Below are 18,256 nucleotides of genomic sequence, written 5' to 3'. Positions count from 1 at the left end.
GACCAGAGCGAGGAGCGCAGACCAGTGCGGCGGCCCGCGGCTGTTCCGGAGGGACTGCCCGCGGCGACGCCGGAGACTGAGGCGGACGTGTGGGTGCCTGCCTGTGTGCTGGTGGAGGGCTCTGGCCGAGCGGCGGACGAAGGGTCGGTGAGAAGGCCTGAAATTTGAGGTGAGGCCGGTCCGGGAGGGGCCTAGCGGCTGCGCTGGCTCGGTGGCCCGCCTGGTGGACTGCTGGAGGCGAGTGGAGACGCGGGGGGGGGGGGACAACCCTGATATCCTGCCTGCCTTCCATCCCCCTCCCTTCCCCTGATGCAACATGAGGTGAGGGCCGCTGTGAGCCGGGAATGCGGATGGCGCCGGCCTGAGTGAGGGCCCGGGAACGCGGGAGACCACCATTACTGCCCTGCGCCCGAGGGAAAAGCCGCTGGGCTGAGGTGCCTCCGCGCTGCGGGAAGAGAGCAGGGGCGGCCAGTCACATACCTAGTGGGTCAATCCCCCTGGACTCCGTCGAGGCAACGAGCGCTGGGTGCTGTCTGTGAGGCCCTGGGAGAAGGACTGCACAGGCCCTACTCTGCGGGACAGCTAGCTGCCGAAGACACAGAAAACAGGGACCTGGGTCGGAGGCTTGTGCAGGGACGGCATAGTGATTGGAAGGCGCCCGCTCCGGGTCATAGCCCCAGACACTGATTGGGCCCGAAGACGAGAATCATGGTACGGAAAGGGGCAAAAGCACTGGACGGCAGGGATGGGGCGCCACCGGGGCATCTCCTAGACACTGATCTCAGGGGCTCCGCACCGATGACACTGAACTCTGCCCTCTCTGGTGACCAACAAATGGACAAACTGGACCTGATACTCAAAGAAATCAGAGATTCCAGGGCTGCGATGGAGGCGCAGGTGGGCACCCTTACCACTAACCTCTCGCTGTTAAAGGCCGACCACGACAAGCTGGTGGACAAAGTTAGAGACCAAGGTACGGTGTTGACGGACCTCACCCCGACGGTGGCGGACCACACCGGCTCCATCCTACACCAAGTAAAATCCCTCATGGAGCGGGTAGAGGATGCCGAAGGCCGCAATCGGCGTAATAACATACGCGTCATTGGACTTCCGGAACGGAGCAAGGGAGCCCACGCAACGGAATTCATGGAACAGTGGTTCCGGGATAACGTGGCTGAGGAAGGCCTGTCACCGTTTTTCTGCGTGGAGAGGGCCCACCGGACAGCCGAAGCCGGGACAGCCGCCACGCCCACTGATTGTTAAAATCCTCAACTACCGGGATAGGGATGTGTTGCTCCAGAAAGCCCGGGTTAAGTCCCTCATCGAATATGAAAATAAACGTATCTCACTGTATCCGGACTACACCAACCTGGTGCAGAAACAACGGTCCTCCTATTATGACATAAAAAAGAGACTTCAGAAGGCCAAACTCCGCTATGCCCTGTTGTTTCCAGCCCGACTTAAGGTGATCCACGACAATAAAACTCACTTCTTTGAAAGCCCCACAGATGTGGAAGAATGGTTGGAGGTGATGGACATTGAAGAGAACCCGGGGCCGACACAGGGATCAACGGCCAGCGGCTCCAAGGACGCCTTAGACCACACGGGTAGTATGTCCACCACACAGCTCACGGACCCCAAACGGCGTAAACCTACTGTCTTCCAACAGAAAGAAGGGCAAAAAGACGCCGTCGCGATGGTGGGTTCCTTCCGGGAGGAAAGAGAGACAATACATACGGACACTGAGGACAGCACCTTGCATTCTGACTCGGAACACAGTATGGTATTGTTCCCGACAGTCGCACCTAGAGCAGCGGATGAACTCCTCGACAACGCCCAAGAATAACTGCTGATACGGACGATACCAGGGACTCTAAGATCTAATGATATCCTTTTTTGTATACTGGTTGAAAAGTCGAGTTCATGGAGGGGGGAGGGACTCTGTAACAGGGGGACCTGAGTCCGTTACATAGCTATGTGTTGAGGTCCGACTGACCCGGGATATGCTTACCGTATGGTGGATGTGATTGAAGGACCTCATGACTTCCTTCCCCGCGAAGTAAGTGGTACGATAATAAGTAAGTGACGACGAAATCTCCCCCTAGAGGCTGTCAGTAATTGATGTTTACACAATGACTCTCCCGGCGGCGCCGTTGAGCCGGCAGCGCTGACAAGTATGGCGTTTTGGACACGGCCCATGCTTAGCCGACCCCCCACAGGCGCATGCACCGTAGATTGTTTGGTTATGTTTTGCATTTTTTGGTTCGGCACAGCACAGTTCCTAGGCTGCGCCTATAAAGTTCGAGTTGGGGAAAGGGTGGGTAACGTCTCCTGGCTAGCACTGATGATACACTCAGCACAACACGAAATGATACTCATTGTACCACTTGTACTTGGACATGGCTGACACGATAGGGAAATATAAGCTGGCTACCTGGAATGTACGAGGGCTAGGCGCAGTACAAAAATGACACAGAATACACGCCTTTTTAATTCGACAACAGGCGCAGATAGTATTCCTTCAGGAATCCCACCTAACACTGTCTGAAGCACACACATTGCGAAAAAAGTGGAGAGGGTCTGTGTTCTCCACGACGTACTCTGCCTTCTCCAGGGGGGCCACTATATGGGTACGACATGGCACTCCTTTTGTGGAATTAGAGAGGAAGGTAGACGATCAGGGACGCTATATCTTGGTGAGAGGCACACTAGACGGTACGATGCTGGTCCTAGGAAGCATCTACGCCCGAACTTTGATCAGGACAGGTTTTTAGCGACTGTGGGGCGGGCCTTAACTGACTGGATAGATATTCCCTGGATACTGAAGGGAGATTGGAACATGGTTTTGAATGTTGACTTGGACAGATCACACCCCCCCCCTCCAGACGACGGGAGTGCACAAGATGGCCCACTCATTTGGGACGTGGCTTCAGGGATGGGGACTGACAGACGTATGGCGTAATTTGCATCCAACACACAAGGAATACTCATACTACTCCCCAGTGCATAACCTACATACTCGCCTAGACAGATTCTTGTGCACTACCTCCCTACTGACTAAGTGTACGTCCTCGGACTACCTCGCAAAAACATTTTCGGATCACAGACCGCTGACACTTGAACTACATTGGGGGAGAGTCCCTTCACCTGTACCCATCTGGAGACTCCACCCCTTACTTTTAGAAGATGCCCACATCTATCTGATACCCTAACTCACTATTTCAGGGAGAACTGGGACTCCACGTCCTCGAATCTAGTGGTATGGGACCCCATGAAGGCTGTGATACGAGGGGATGCGATAGGCCAACTGGTAGGGGCCTGGCAAGAGATTCAAGGGAAACTGCGTGAGGTTGAGGACCGCTTGAAAGAACTAGAGACCGCAGCGGGAGTAGACCCGGAGCGAAAGGATGACTTAGTTATGCAACATAGAAGAAGCGGAACTCCTAGAAACACTGAGGGTTATAGATTATAGGGACTATTTGCGACGCCAACATGCGGAGGCGGATAGATCTGGAGCCCTGCTGGATCGCCTGGTTCGTGACATCCCTGTGATTACGCAAATCAGAGACGAAACGGGTAGGGAGGTGACCACACAATCGGAAATTAATGCTACTTTTAAGGCCCACTTGGAAAGTCTCTATGCCCCACCCCCCGAGGGCGGTGGTGACGACATGATGGAATTCCTACGAGAGCTGCCGTTCCCGACCCTGACCCGGGAAGCGCGGACTGAGTTGGCCGGAACCATAACACGACAGGAAATAAAACAGGCTATCCACTTCCTTAATCGGGGCAAAACCCCTGGCATGGACGAGCTGCCTGCGGAATTTTATCAGGCTTATTCTGATACGCTGGTACCCATCTTAGAGAAAATTTACAAGACCGCGTATGAGGTCGGCCACCTACCTGCCACGACCATGCAAGCTTCTGTGATCTCCATCCCGAAACCCGGCAGGGATACCCTTGACGTGAATAATTACAGGCCACTTTCGATGCTCCCTACCGAGTATAAAATACTTAGCAAAGCCATCGCTATGCGTGTACAGGTCCATCTCCCTACCTTGATCCACCCAGACCAATGCGGCTTCCTGCCGGGGAGAAGCACTTCCCAAAACACGAGGAGACTCCACGCCCTCATGTCGGCCACGCCACTGGACCTGCCACAGGCTGGCTGTATTGCCCTGGACCTCCGACAGGCATTCGACTCCCTGACGTGGAACTTTGTTTGAGGTCATAAAGCGCTTCGGTTTCCCTGATACTCTAATAAAGTGGATACGCTTGCTGTATACCCACCCGACGGCTAGAGCACGTACGGGTAGATACACCTCGGATAGCTACGACATTTACAGAGGCACCTGGCAAGGCTGCCCACTCTCGCCATTGCTGTTCGTGCTCACGCTTGAGCCTCTGGCACTCGCACTCCGGACCCGGGCGGCTGAGATGGGAATAAACGTCGGTGGTACACATAATCTGATCTCCATATACGCCGACGATATCTTAGTGTATCTCCGAGATCTGAATGGAGACCACTCACAACTGGCAACCATCTTCGACCGTTTTGAGGCCATCTCTGGCCTGGCCATAAATCCATCGAAATCCCTGGGTTTCTATTTCCAGGAAGGACAACGACCTTCTCATATACAATTTGGTGACTATCGGATCCAAATAGCGCCGACCACATTTAAATACCTGGGCATTAATGTATATAGAAGTCGAGCAGACCAGATTGAGGGCAATGTAAAGAGGGCAATCACTGGTCTCCGAGTAGTGTGACCTTTTGGACCTCCCTGCCCCTATCTGTCATGGGTAGAGTGGCGATTTCAAAGATGGTCCTCCTCCCCCGGATTTTGTACTACTTCGTAAATCTGCCGGTCCTCCTTCCACAACACATATTTGCCACACTGAACACACTACTGATCACCCTCATATGGGGCCAGGGAAGACGACGAATAAGCCTCAAAAAGCTACAGATGAGTACCAGACAGGGCGGCCTAGGTGTACCAGACCTGCGGGGTTATTACTACGCAAGCCAACTACAGTGGCTGACACGATGGGTGGCGGGTAGGGACCTACAGGAGATCGCGTTTACACAGGACCGACTGGCACGTGGGGAACTACACTCCCTTTTGCTGCCTGCAGCCAAGATCCCCCGAGACTGTCACCCTCTGCTGCGCACTGCCTTACAGTGCTGCGAAAGGCACTGGCGTACACGGCTGGGACCACCCGTTATGCGGATAACATCCCCCTGTTAGGACTCCCAACGCCGCAGGGTAGCCTGACACAACGCAGATTGCGGCCCTGGACAGAGGCGGGTGTGGATAGAGTGGGCGACCTGTTTGGAGAAGACACGCTGATGGATCATGCCTCCTTTGTACAGTCCACAGGAGCCCCATAACACTTGTACCTACTACACGCCTTAGTGGTTTACTATGTCCGGCGTACATGGGCTCCGCAGCGCACCAAACCGAAACAACATGAGCTGGTACACCTCCTCCACTATATGGGGACGGGGGGACACCTAGTACGGTGGCTCTATGTGGGCATTAGGGAACACGCTGCCCTACCCCTTACCACACTCAGGAATGCTTGGGTTGAGGACACGGGAGAGGCAATGACGGATGGGGAATGGAAGATTGTCCTAGAACACCACAGGAGAGTGTCCAGAAACGTCAAATTCAAATTCATACAGGCTATGGTATTACACAGAGCGTATCTCACTCCCCACAAGATCCACAGAATGTTCCCTAACTCCTCCCATAACTGTCCCAGATGTCAAGGGGATGAAGCTGATACCCTCCATATGCTATGGGCATGCCCGAGGTTACACGCCTATTGGGGGACGGTCAGACACGCACTACATGATATTACAGCCTTGCAGCTCCCGGAGGGGGCACTGCCCTGCCTGATAGGACACAGGAAGACCCACAGAGCACAACTGAAATTCTTAGACCTGGCACTCTTGTTGGCAATCAGAGTTATTACTATGAGGTGGAAGTCGCCAAGGCCACCGAATGCAGAGGTGTGGCGTTCTGATTTGTTGAAATGGGGTAAAGCCGAAAGTGCGATCCTACGCAGAGAGGAGGAGAAGGGGGCCCGCAAACATCCCGTAGCGCAAGATTGGGAACGAATGCTGATAGCAATGGAGAGTGTAGACCTAGAGCCCTCACAGGGGGACACTACATGATCGTACACGGAAGGTGCAAAGCAATGGACCTGTGGGTTGGGGATATGACTGATAAATGTGAGGGTTAAGCCAGCCAAATGCCGATAACTTTTCTGGACGAGATATGGCCCATGTGCCGAGGAAACAGAGTGTACATGATGATTGCGCTAGGAGACGGGAGGGTGGGGCAGGTGTGGGTGGGATGGAGTTTAACCAACAGACTATAATGTAATGTGAATGCACGGTACTTACTGATGTGATACGAAGGATGATATAGAGAATTTAAAGAACATGCAATAGAACAACCTGTTAAACCGCAGACAGTATATGTTAGAAAACGAGAAAAGACTGTTAAGTGATAAAATGTTCAAAGTACAATGCAGTGTTTGATACAGTCATGAATAAAGTGTTTAAAAAAAACAGTCAGTAAGGAAGAAACACAACACAATAAAAAGCCAACGCCAGTTGATAAAAGTAAAGGCTATTTTTATCTTCAAGTAGACATCAAAACAACACAAATCTATTGAGGGCAATCAGAGACATGATTTTTAAAGGTAAGTAAATTCTTTTAAATACAATAAATCGTTGTAATCAGCTTAGTGAGTTCTGAGGCAACAGGCCAGAACAACTACCAGTCTTCTCTTGGTCAGGCCACAAATGTTTGGAAGCCAATCACAGGGAACACTTCTGTCACAGGGAACAGTTATCTGTCAGGTCCAGCAGTCTTGGAGTCCTCACTGTAATTTTATCTTCGCTATGGGCCAGCAGAGAAGTGGTCCTGATGCTGGGGATGCAGCATGCTGAAGAAATTTAAGTATTCCTGGCACCACCCTGGTGTCCACGCATGTCATTGGCCTATCTCCCACGATGCAGCATGTCATTGGCCTATCTCCCACGATGCAGCAGCTTGGAAGGTGCTGCTATAGTATCTATTCACAAGATGAGGAATCAGTGGTTAGAAGTATGAGTCAGAAGAACTAGTTGCGTACCTTTGTTAAAAGTATTTCTGTTGGATACCCTATCTAACTACAGATTCTTCAGCGGCTGTCCCACCTCCCCATTCTGTGAACTGGACTCTTCCTCAAAACAGGTCCTAATTTTGAGATCTGCACAGGTCATACTTATTTGCAGATGGGCTCTGCATCTAAGGGCACAACCAATCTTGAAATTAACTGACATCACACATGGGTGGTGCTTATGGGCAGCTATGCACATCACTTCCAGAGTGGAACATTGTTTGAGCTGAACCACACAACATCACTTACAAGCGCACAGAGGTACTGCTGAAAAGTTCCCAGACCCAGTCTAATGCCTGAGAGAATGTGTACAAGGTCAGGAATCTGCAGTTGGAGTATCCCCCAGAAAAATGGTTACTGAAGGCAAGTAACTTGTTCATCGAGTGCAGTTCAGCCTTTGCATTGTGCTGTTGTGGAATATAGGTGTAGAAATGCTCTTAGGGATGCTGAAGGGCTGTTGTGGGTGGCAGTGGAGGGGGGGTGGCTCTTGAGCTTCCCTTCATGTTTGTTGTAATGGGTGTGCTTGCGTCTTGCCTGTCCAGGAGTGTTGAGACAAAAGGGTGGTGTTGCTTGGGAGTAGTGATTTCCCAGGGAAAGGGTTCTCGCTTTTTATAATAGAAAATGATATGAGAGCAAACAAAGTCTGTAGCCTACTAAGAGTGCCCATTCCACAACGAGTTAACTTGTTTTTTGGTCTGGCCTAACTTTTGGTAGTATATCCTAAATAAAATAATTTTTTACTCCATTTTCGAACATGTTTTTTTTGTCAGTCGTTAGTGGTGATCTAATGTGTGTGTGAATTAAAAGATCTTTATTGTGAATTGTGACATTCTGTAACAAACCAATCTGTCCTTTCACAGCTCATAAAATATCTGCTTTGCAATAGGTGCTTTGTTGAATGGTATGTTGGCAAAATTGTGCTTAATTTAACATGATAAAGTAACAAAAGTGATGGATGGAATGCTTGAATTAATCTCCGCTAAATGGTAATCAGTTGGTGCTGCCTCCCAGTCCATCTTTCTTGTACACACCATGGCCCCTCAGTTTGGACCCAGCCATATGCAAATCAGTCTTGGTACTGTTTAAATGGTAACAGTCCAGCCCGAACTGCTAGGCCAGGTCATGCCTGAAGCGGAACACAAGCAACCCAGGACTGATTTTACCCTTGTTAGACTTATCAGCCAGGTATTGCTTGGTTCTCAGGATACAGTGTGCACGGACCCAGGTCTGGGCATACCTGTCCCACTTAGGGTGACCTACTAAAGTTTACAAAAAAGGGTGGATGGAATGCTTGAATTAATTTCAGCCACTGGTAATCAATCGGGCCGTATCCCAGACAATTGTTATTTTGCACACCTTGCCACCTCAATTTCAACCCAGCCATATGAAATCAGTTTTGACTTTGCTGACTCTGAACAATCCAGCTCAAGCTGCCCAAGGTTGGGTTGCTTGTGTTCTATTTCAGAGGGAACCTGGCCTGGCATTTCTGGCTGGACTGTGCCTCTTGGAGCAGGTTCAAGACTTGTATGCAAATGGCTGGGTCTAATCTGAGGTGGCATGGTGGCAAAAGAACAATGGGTTGAAATGCTACCCCGAGCGGTTGCCATCGATTAGACTAATTGAAAGCACCCTTCCATCACCTTTTGTGTTTAATTTAACATATGTTTTTCTGAGTTTCTAAATGCAAGTTGTCACTCTTTTTTTCATCGCTGCAGGAGTTTGCCTTGGCATGCAGTTGGCAGTGGTAGATTTTGCTCGGGAAATTCTCGGCTGGCAAGGTAAATAAACTATGTGAATTAATGTTTCCAATCTTTTCTTGTAGTCTTGCTCCATCTCATTTCACAATTGGCATCAACCATTGGCGTATCTTCTTTTTTTTTTTTTTAGTACACTGTGTCTCTTGAGGTGGGCATTTAAAATAATCCTCAACACAAGATTTTATTGAATTCAGGTCATTTGTATTTCAGACCAAGTGCAAGAGACTGTCCTATTGCATCAATTGTTATTACAAAGGCCAGTCATTATTGTAAAGATATGAACCATTATGCCTTCTTCCCATGTGTTTTTTTTCTAGCACAATTATTTTAAAAAAAAACAAATTTCACCAAGTGCCCCATCACAACTCAGTTGCCCCAAAAATGTCTAGCATGCTGTTACAAGACATGCTCATTTGTTTTAAGTAGGGGTGGGTCATGCCATCAATACATTCCTACTTTTCACGTTTTACGTGTGGCAAACTGAGCTCTAAGGAGAAGGTGGACAATAGCAGTAGGCTATATTATCCGAAGTGGACGGAGATCCTTTTTACACCTTTTTGTCTCTATAATGAGGGATGCCTTTTGGGCGGTGAACAACCTTTACAACGCAACTTTTACCACGCAGTGCCTTTACGACGCAACTTTTACAACGCAAACCATTACAACGCATTGCGCTGGGGGCGCTCTAGGATAGGGAATAGGTTTAATTTACTATTCAACACCTTCCCTACTATCCACGGGGACTGGAGTTGGAATAGTAAATTAAACAATTCACTATCCAGCGCCCACAAGCACTATGCGTTGTAAAGGCATGCGTTGTAAAAACAGCGTTGTAAAGGCATGCGATGTAAAAGCATGCGTTGTAATGTCATACATCCCTTTTGGGCAAGATTTACTTAGGCTTGCAAAGTATGGCATTCTTTAAGATTTCAAAACATAGAAAATTTAGTTGTAATTAAGTGACCAGTAACTATAGCAGATGAGAGTTTGATCAGTTTGTTAAATGTCCTTTCAAAGCTTAAAGTTTATGCCAAAAAGTATGCCATTCTAGAGCAATATTTTCTTCTGATTTAGAAAATAGTAGCAATAAAGTTTTTTTAACCTAGTTCCAAAAATATGAATATGTGCATGCAGAACCTATTGACCAGACGTGTATTTTTGTATTCTCCATTTAACTCTATATGTTTGTCATTTACTTGGCTAAAAAAAGTCTCTGGAATCTGAGTTTTTCCAAAGATTGTATTTTGCACCACAAAATATTGTACTTGATTCAATCATACTGTTTATATTAGGACATTTAATTAGCCCTGACAAATGCCACAGAAATTACGAGGCCACCAAGGACAAGCAACATGTTGACCTAGTAGGACTCTATGAACAATTCATTTGGGGGGTTCCCCGTTTGTTTTTAACCTTACCTTGGAATCCATTTCCAAATAAATAAAAAACCTTCAACTGGGATTTCCGTAAGTACCTTAAATTCACCTTGTGCATTTGTCCAGTCCACATACACCAGCCCTCTGCATCCAAAACGAAAACCAATAGAAGGGGGAAATTCTACGAGCTACATTGGCATATAAACTTAGGATAAAAAATATCGACAAAGAGCTCCACATTGATGATCCCCATGCCCTTTGACGAAAAGCAAGACCCAGTGATGGAGCATGGTGGGTGAGGCTCCCTTTATCCTAACAAAGGGATGCCTGTAGTAATCCAATGATGATGGGACAGTGTTGCTTCTTTCCTCACCAACTGTATTCTTCCCATCTAAAGCTTGAAACCTTAGCATATGCTTTGATCATGAAAGGCGACGCTCCACCTGCCTCTTCAGTCACACCAGCGTGATAGCAAGCGTATTAATCTATTGTCCCAGGTAGCTGAAATCTTCGGCAGTGCTCTAGTAATAGGCAGACTGACCTGCAACAGCAGTGGGCTTGGTTTCTATTTTACTTGCTTGATGGTTTTTTCTTTTGAGCTCACTCTTTTAATGGTATGTACCTGTAAAATAAGACACAGCTCATCGGAGTATAAAAGTCTAATGTATTTAATAACTAGCAGCTCAGGAAAATCAGCAAATGACTATTGTCAATGCAGCGGGCCAGTTCATGGCCACCTCGAAGCTATCGTCTGAAGACACGGACCCAGAATAGTCTCCTATGCCGACGACAGGCAGCTGATCCTCTCCCTCATCTACAAACCCACAACCGCCAGAACCAACTTCGACAGTTGAATGAGGCCGCTGCTACCTGGATGAAATACAGTTGCCTCAAGCTCAACTCAAACAAGACCGAAGTACTCATCCTGGGACCCACCCTTTCAGCCTGCGACAACTCCTGGTGGTCAGCCTCTCTGGGATCCCCCCCACCCCGACGGACCACGCATGCAACCTCTGCATCACCCTGGACTCATATCTCACAATGAACCGCCAAATCAAGGCAATTTCCTCAGCCTGCTTCCACATTCAAATGGCTTCCCGGAAAATCCAGAAAGATGGTCACCCACACAGTCGCCACAAGCAGAGTCAACCATGGCAACGCACTCTACGCCGGTGTCACCCAAAAACAGCTCAAGACACTACAGAACGTTCAAAACGCTGCAGCCAAACTGGTCCTCGACATCCTCCGCCTCAGCCAAATCACACAACTCCTCCGGCAACTCCACTGGCTCCCAATCAACCAGAAAATCACCTTCAAGCTTCGCACTCACGCCTACAAAGCTCTACACAATGAAGGACTAGTGTACCTGAACCACCGCTTTGCATTCCACGTACCCGCCAGACAACTCCGCTCCGCCCAACTCACCCTAGCCTCTGTCCCCAGAATCCACAAGACCAGAACCGGAGGTAGCTTGTTCTCCTACCTTGCTGTTAAGACCTGCCCCACCCCACCTCAGGCAATCCACGTCGCTGACCCAATTCAAGAAGGACCTCAAGACCTGGATCTTCAAATGATCATCCACCCAGAGCGACAAGCAGCCTTCCCACCTCCAGCGTCTTGAGACCTTCACAGGTGAGTAGTCCCGCTATACAATCCCCCAGATTGATTGATCCTCTCAAAATCCAAATGGAGCATATAACGCTAAATCTATTAAAATTAGATCTGTTTTTATACACTTCGGATATCAGTTCACGTTAAGGCATATATGCACAGTGAAGCAATGGGTATATGCGATTATACTTTCTCCACACCCCATGGCCACCTCCTTAAAACATTAGGGAGTTTGGCTGTCTTGCTTTCACAGATACATGTGACTCTTATTGCTTGAAGTCCATAGTGGGACTTGTGCCACTGAGCTTCATATAAAATATTTCCATCCATTCCCCAGTCAACTCCTCAGATTCCATACCCTCTACTTGATGTGCCCCCAAACATATGGGCACCCTCCAATGCATTAGCTGTCCACTCCTTTGTCCCCCACAAATTGAAAGACCATATCCTTCGGTTTTCCATGTCTTCATGAAAAACCTTGAGGCTCTTCGCCCACTCCAATTATTAACCTCCTATACCTTATCCCACTTGTTAGCATTGTGACCCCAGCATGAGCAACACTTTAAAGTTGGTCACTGTTGGCATCCTGCGATTACAAATGACCTGAGTAGTAGATATTGAAAGAAACAGTATATTGTCTGAAGTATGGTTGTTGAAAATAAGATTTGGTTTTTGTCTATAACAGAGTGTTAATGGAATCCAAGGCTGCCAGCTAATTTTCTGATTGGCCTTGTGCTGTCTGTGTTCACATGTGTTGTAAGCCTAGAAGTATCCATCATAAGAATTGTGTGTAATTTATAACTGCAGGTTCCTTGTTTTTAGAAAATTCTTTTGGCACCAGACTCAATCCGGAAGTTTTTACAGCAGTGCTCCTTTGTACCGCTAGGTGGCACCATTCTGCTAAATACATTGGTCGTGTTCTGGCCCGGTAGTGACAGAGCAGACCCATGCCTTCTCTGTGCTTTGCTGTCTTATTTTTGACAGTGGATCTAGGGCTCGGCTTCCTTTTTCTTTGGTTTGATAAGTTTTTCAAAATGAAATCTAGAGAGCAAGGGAATGGTATCCCCACCTAAAATGTCCGGTATCGGTGATGGACCTGCACAAGGTGCCTCTGGTATTTGAGCTTCTGAGCCCTGATGTTCAATTAAGTCCTAACTGAAACCCTTATGGGCACTTGGTCTAAACCTTGTTCTTTCCCAACAGTACACCACCTTGCACCCCTGATTTCTTTACAGAACCTATACTCCTGGGAGTTGTTTGGTCCAAGCTTCCACCAGCTATGTGAAACCTAATTTATTCCACCCAACGGAAGGGAGTCGAAAAGGATTGAGGCATTTAAAAAACATTTGTTCTCTTTGGCCAGTCTTGCCTTGAGGTCAGTCAATGTAACTTGCCCACGGGACAGGGCCCGCAGAATCTTGCCAGTAGTCCCAGAAGAGTTTAGGGTCTCATTGAATCAAACCATTCAATATGTGATTCAGGCTGGTCTTGTTACTACTGATTGCATGGGTGAGCAGTTGATACTAGATGGTGCTACGTCGCCAGACATGGATGCAATCCACAGTCTATTTTTAAGCTGTGCGGGATGCCCTTATGTGCAACTCTTTTGATGATCCCACCTTTATGTTGCTAAAAAGCAGATTGTCCTCAAGCGCTTTAGAGAAAGTGGTGCCACAGTGCTTTCTGTGGGCCTTTTCACCCCTGCCAAACAGTTTCCTCATCAATTTTGATCCTTCAGAGGCTACTGCAGAGGGTTGATGGCACCTGGTCCCCCAGTCTTGAGCAGTTAACTCAGTCCTTTTGCGGTTCGGGATGGGTTACGAGCCGACATTGCACAGGTCACCAAGGACACGTGCTTCTCAGTACCAATCCTCTGCTGCATCAGCCCCCAAGCCGCTTAAGTTTGCCCTCAATGGTACACTCCCACCCTGTGGGAGGCAGGATCAAACATTGTCTCCAAGGGTAGCAATCAGCTGCATCCGACAAGGGGTGTCCTCTAGATCATACAACAGGGCTATCCCCTTCAATTCTTTTCTGACCGACTGCAGATTCCACCCACATCAAAACAACTTTGAGGAGCATCTATGCATCTTTCTTCACGAGGTGTAAGCTGTACTGTCTAAAGGGGTCATTTAGAGGATTTCAGACTTCTGGAAATTGGGGCAGATGTTACTCCCATTATTTCCTTGTGCTGAAGGATGATAGAGGGCTTTGTCCTATTCTAGATCTTCGCCCTCTAAACATCTTCCTGAGGAAGAATAATTTCAAAATGCACACACAGGCTATCTGCCATTGATCTGAGTGACTGGATGTTAGCCTTGATCCTGCAAGAAGCAGTGCCCGTCCTGTGGGCCCACAGACTTTACCTGTGGTTTAAGGTTAGCCAGAAGCATTTTCAGTTTGTCATTCTGTACTTGGCCTTATCACCTTTCAAGTGTTCACGAAAGAGATGGAGGGGGTCGCCGCACATCTTTGGGTGTTGCGATATTAGTTCCCCCCTACCTTAATGATTGGCTGTTGAAGGCGGGCGGGTCAGTTCTAGACCATCTCTAGATGAAGGCGTACTCAGACATTGTTTGAGTTCTCGGTGAGTGAGCCGAAGTCACATCTGACTTCTTCGCAAAGACTTCCTTTTATCGGAGCTATCTTGGGAATTATTCAGTTCAGGGCCTTTCCTTTTTTTTATTTTATTTTATTATTCCACAGCAAAATCAAAGAAGACAATACATGAATCAATTAAATTCTTACTTCATACGGGTACATTCATATAATCTGCAAAAGGTCCCCATATATCCCTACCAATCTTGCGTTTCTTCACCCCTTTAACCGCATATAGACTGAATTCAAGATTAAATAAACTAAACCTTCTACTCCTCCATTGAAAGAAAGATGGAGGATCAACTTGTAGCCAGGCAGCAGCAATACACAATCTCGCTACTGTCATGGCAATGAATATTAAATGACGGTGTTTAAAGCAAACCCCACCCCTACTAAATTGCACATCTGACCCCAGCAACATAGTTGCAGAAGTTATAACCATCGGTTTGCCAATCAATTCACTTAAGAATGTTTCAAGATAAAAAAATTCTCAACTTCCCACAGCTAAAAAAAATATGTAACATATCCGCATTATTGACACTACATCGGAAACATTTCCCATCATGTCCAGTTTTCCACTTAGCCATGTATGCCGGGGTATAATATAAATTAAAGAGAGTTTTGTAACATTGCACACGCAAATTGGCAGAGAGTAAAGATTCTTTTGATAATGTAATAACATAATCTAACAATAGAGTCTCAATCCCTAAAACTTCAGACCATTTATCAGCTTTTTTCTGTAGATCATCTTTCCTATATGCCAGTAGTAGCTGGTATACCTACCCAATTTTTACCTGGCATTGTGTGGCGTTTATAACTAAATTGGAAATAAATACAATCCTTTGTCGCATCATGAAATCACGCATTTGCAAATATTTGAAGAATTGTTGTTTCGGCAAGTTAAACAATTGGGACAACTCGGCATAAGACATTACTACCCCGTCTGTTCCTGTAAAATCCCCCAATTGAATAATCCCTTGTACACGCCATCTTGTCGCCACCACATCCCAAAAGATGGGAGGTAGTAATTTAATAGCATTAGTTGGGGTATACCAAGATATTTTCCCCACTTGACATCATTTTCTAACCTTTTTCCACACATTAAATGCTGATAATAGAACCTTAAACCTAGTGCTTTTAAAATAGCTCCCATCTACTTCTTTAAATAAAGATGGTCTAACTTCTGATCCTAACAGCATCTGATAGATTGAAGGAGCTTCTGCCTCATTAAGTATATCCTCTCCAGTCAACATTATCCGCATCCTTAACAAAAAACATGTATAGAAATATAGCACAAAATCGGGCATAGCTAGCCCCCCCCCCCCCCCCCCCCCCCCCGCTCAATCGGTCAGTTCAGGGCCTTTCCTCTGCTCCAACAAGTTCAAGAACATTCTGGCTATATTTCTGATTTTCCAGCATTGGTCCTGGATCTAAGTGAGAGCAAGTCTGTGGCTTCTTGGCCCATTGGCCTCATACATCCTGTTTGTTCGCTTCACCCTGTGGCATGTGCAGACTGTGTAGCGGGATCTGAAGTCTCAGTATTCCAGCACCAAGAGGATATCGGAGGATTCTGGTCTCCGATGGAAACTCTGCTCCACATCAATCTGTTGGAACAGAGGGTCACTCACCTGATGTTGAAGGCCTTCCTGCCATCCATCAAGGGAAGGCTGGGGGGGTTCTCACGGACAATAGCACAGTCAGGTGGTACTGCAGCAAGCAGGGTGTAGTGGGGTCCTGTGCCAAGAGGTGCTGCGCCTCCAGAGTTGCTTGAAGTATCTGGGCATCTCACTGATCATGAACCACCTAGTGGTATTTTTAAACACCAAGATGGATAAGCTCACTGGTGTGTGGTGGATCACAAATAGGCTTTTGCACCCAGAGGTGGCACACGGCTTCTTACGAAAGGGGTTTGGTATCCTGGCTGTTCTTTTTACGAAACTGTTAAATGTGCAGTGTTAAAACTACTATGCCCCGGAGTTCCCAAGAACATATCTAAGAGAAGCATTCAGACCAGAGTGGAGCACAGAACTACTGTACAATTATCCTCCTCTGCCCGTCCTGCCCAGAGTTCTGAAGACGATCAGGGACAACCAGATCTAAGTCATCCTTGCGGCTCTAGATTGGGCCAAGAGAAAGTGGTTCCCTGAACTTCTGGGCTAGAGCATTTGTCCTCCGATTAGGCAACAGCTTCGGGATGGTCTTCTGATGCAGCAGCAGGGCAGGGTCCTGCACCAGAACCTATGCAGTCTGCAACTCAATTCTTGGAGATTTAGCTGTGGCAGTTGATCGGTTTCAATCTACTACCGGAGGTTGGGAATGTCGTCATCGCAGCAAGGCATCGCTCTACAAATTCCTTTTATGCCAGACACTAAATATGTGATTTGGTGAGGAGTCTGCAACATAGAAATCTTACCACCAAACTTTCAGATGTTTTATTGTTGTTACGTCTTTGGCCGAGCAAGGCCTTTCAGTGAGCACCATTGACATTTGTTAGCCCTTCTTGCATTTGCCGGACCAACAGTCCTTGTTTAAAATCACCTGTTGTGATGTGGTTTATTAAAGGGTTGACAAACATATTCCCTCCCAAAGCCGTTGTGGTTCCACAGTAGGGTCTTAATTTGGTCCTGGTGTTCCTCCCGTGCACCCTTGAGCCAGGGCACATCTGCTTGTTGCGTCTTTTGACTGTCAAAACTGGCCTCCCCCTTTTGTACCTCATTTAGATCTGAGCCTGTCAAGTGGGTGAGCTTCAGTCTCTTTCTGTGCAGCCACCCTACTCCATCTTTTTCCCAGACAAACTGGTATTGAATATCACTGTGTCATCTTTGCCAAAAGTTGTGACTCCTTTCCACATTGGGTGAGCCATCACCCTCCCAGTGTTCTTTGCTTTCCCTCAACCCTCGAAAGAAGAGGAGAGATTGACGGCTGGATCCCAAAAGAGCTTTTAGAAAGATGACAACAAATACCATCAGGTGAACCTTCCACTTTTTGTGGGGCTCTCTATGGCAAAGAAAGATAAAGCTGTGCAGAAAAGAATTTTGTGAAAGTGGATAGTCCTCTGCATTAGAATCTGTTATGCCTTTGCCAAGAAGCCGCCTTCGGAAGGAATGGAATGAGGACTCCTTCAACAAGGGTCAAGGCCTCTACCACTGCATCAGCGTGCAGAATTCCTGTTCTTGACATCCGTCGAGCCGCAACGTGGGTGTCGGTGCACCCATTCACAAAGCACTAATGCCTTGACAGCCAGGTCTGATGGGAGGGCATTTTACCCGTTTGACTCTAAAGGACTTTTTAGTTTGTGTTCACTCTACTGAACCTCTACCTTTGGATGTTACTACTTTGGTATCTGTTTTAAACACGAGGGATCTGCAGTTATAAGTATCCATTAAAAAACAAGCATTGGAAATGCAATAGGGCTCGCATTAGGAAAGTTTGAGCTATTGGTCTTGTAAATGAATTTTTTATTTATGTGTTATTTTGTAAAATAGCTAAATTAATAGCTTTGTCATTTACAATGCCAATAGTTAAAACTTTCGCAAATGTGACACCTATAGCATTTGTAATGCAACATGTTTCGTATTTACGTGACTTAGATGTATTGATATTACAAATAACAATGGCAGAAGTGAAATATTAACATCTTTTTGGGATTTTTAATAAAGCCTGAAAGCTTGAAAACAGTTTGAAACATTGAAAGAACATATTTGAACCAGTGATGCTGTGGTTGCGCTGAGTGATGCT

At 47.1% G+C, this 18,256-nt stretch overlaps 1 protein-coding gene across 3 annotated transcripts in view; it reads left to right on the top strand.

The window, feature by feature from the left end:
• CTPS1 (CTP synthase 1) overlaps nt 1-18,256 on the top strand; it is a 225,444-nt gene that overhangs the window by 92,417 nt on the left and 114,771 nt on the right. For all 3 annotated transcript variants that reach the window (XM_078681909.1, XM_078681910.1, XM_078681911.1), the window contains exon 12: nt 8,892-8,954. In XM_078681909.1, coding sequence (XP_078538035.1) covers nt 8,892-8,954 — 63 coding nt within the window. The remainder of the gene's footprint in view (nt 1-8,891; nt 8,955-18,256) is intronic.

Source organism: Lissotriton helveticus, chromosome 3_1, assembly GCF_964261635.1.
Source record: "Lissotriton helveticus chromosome 3_1, aLisHel1.1, whole genome shotgun sequence".
Taxonomy (NCBI): domain Eukaryota; kingdom Metazoa; phylum Chordata; class Amphibia; order Caudata; family Salamandridae; genus Lissotriton; species Lissotriton helveticus.
The sequence above is the reverse complement of the archived record's forward strand: the minus strand, read 5'-3'. Positions and strand labels throughout refer to the sequence as shown.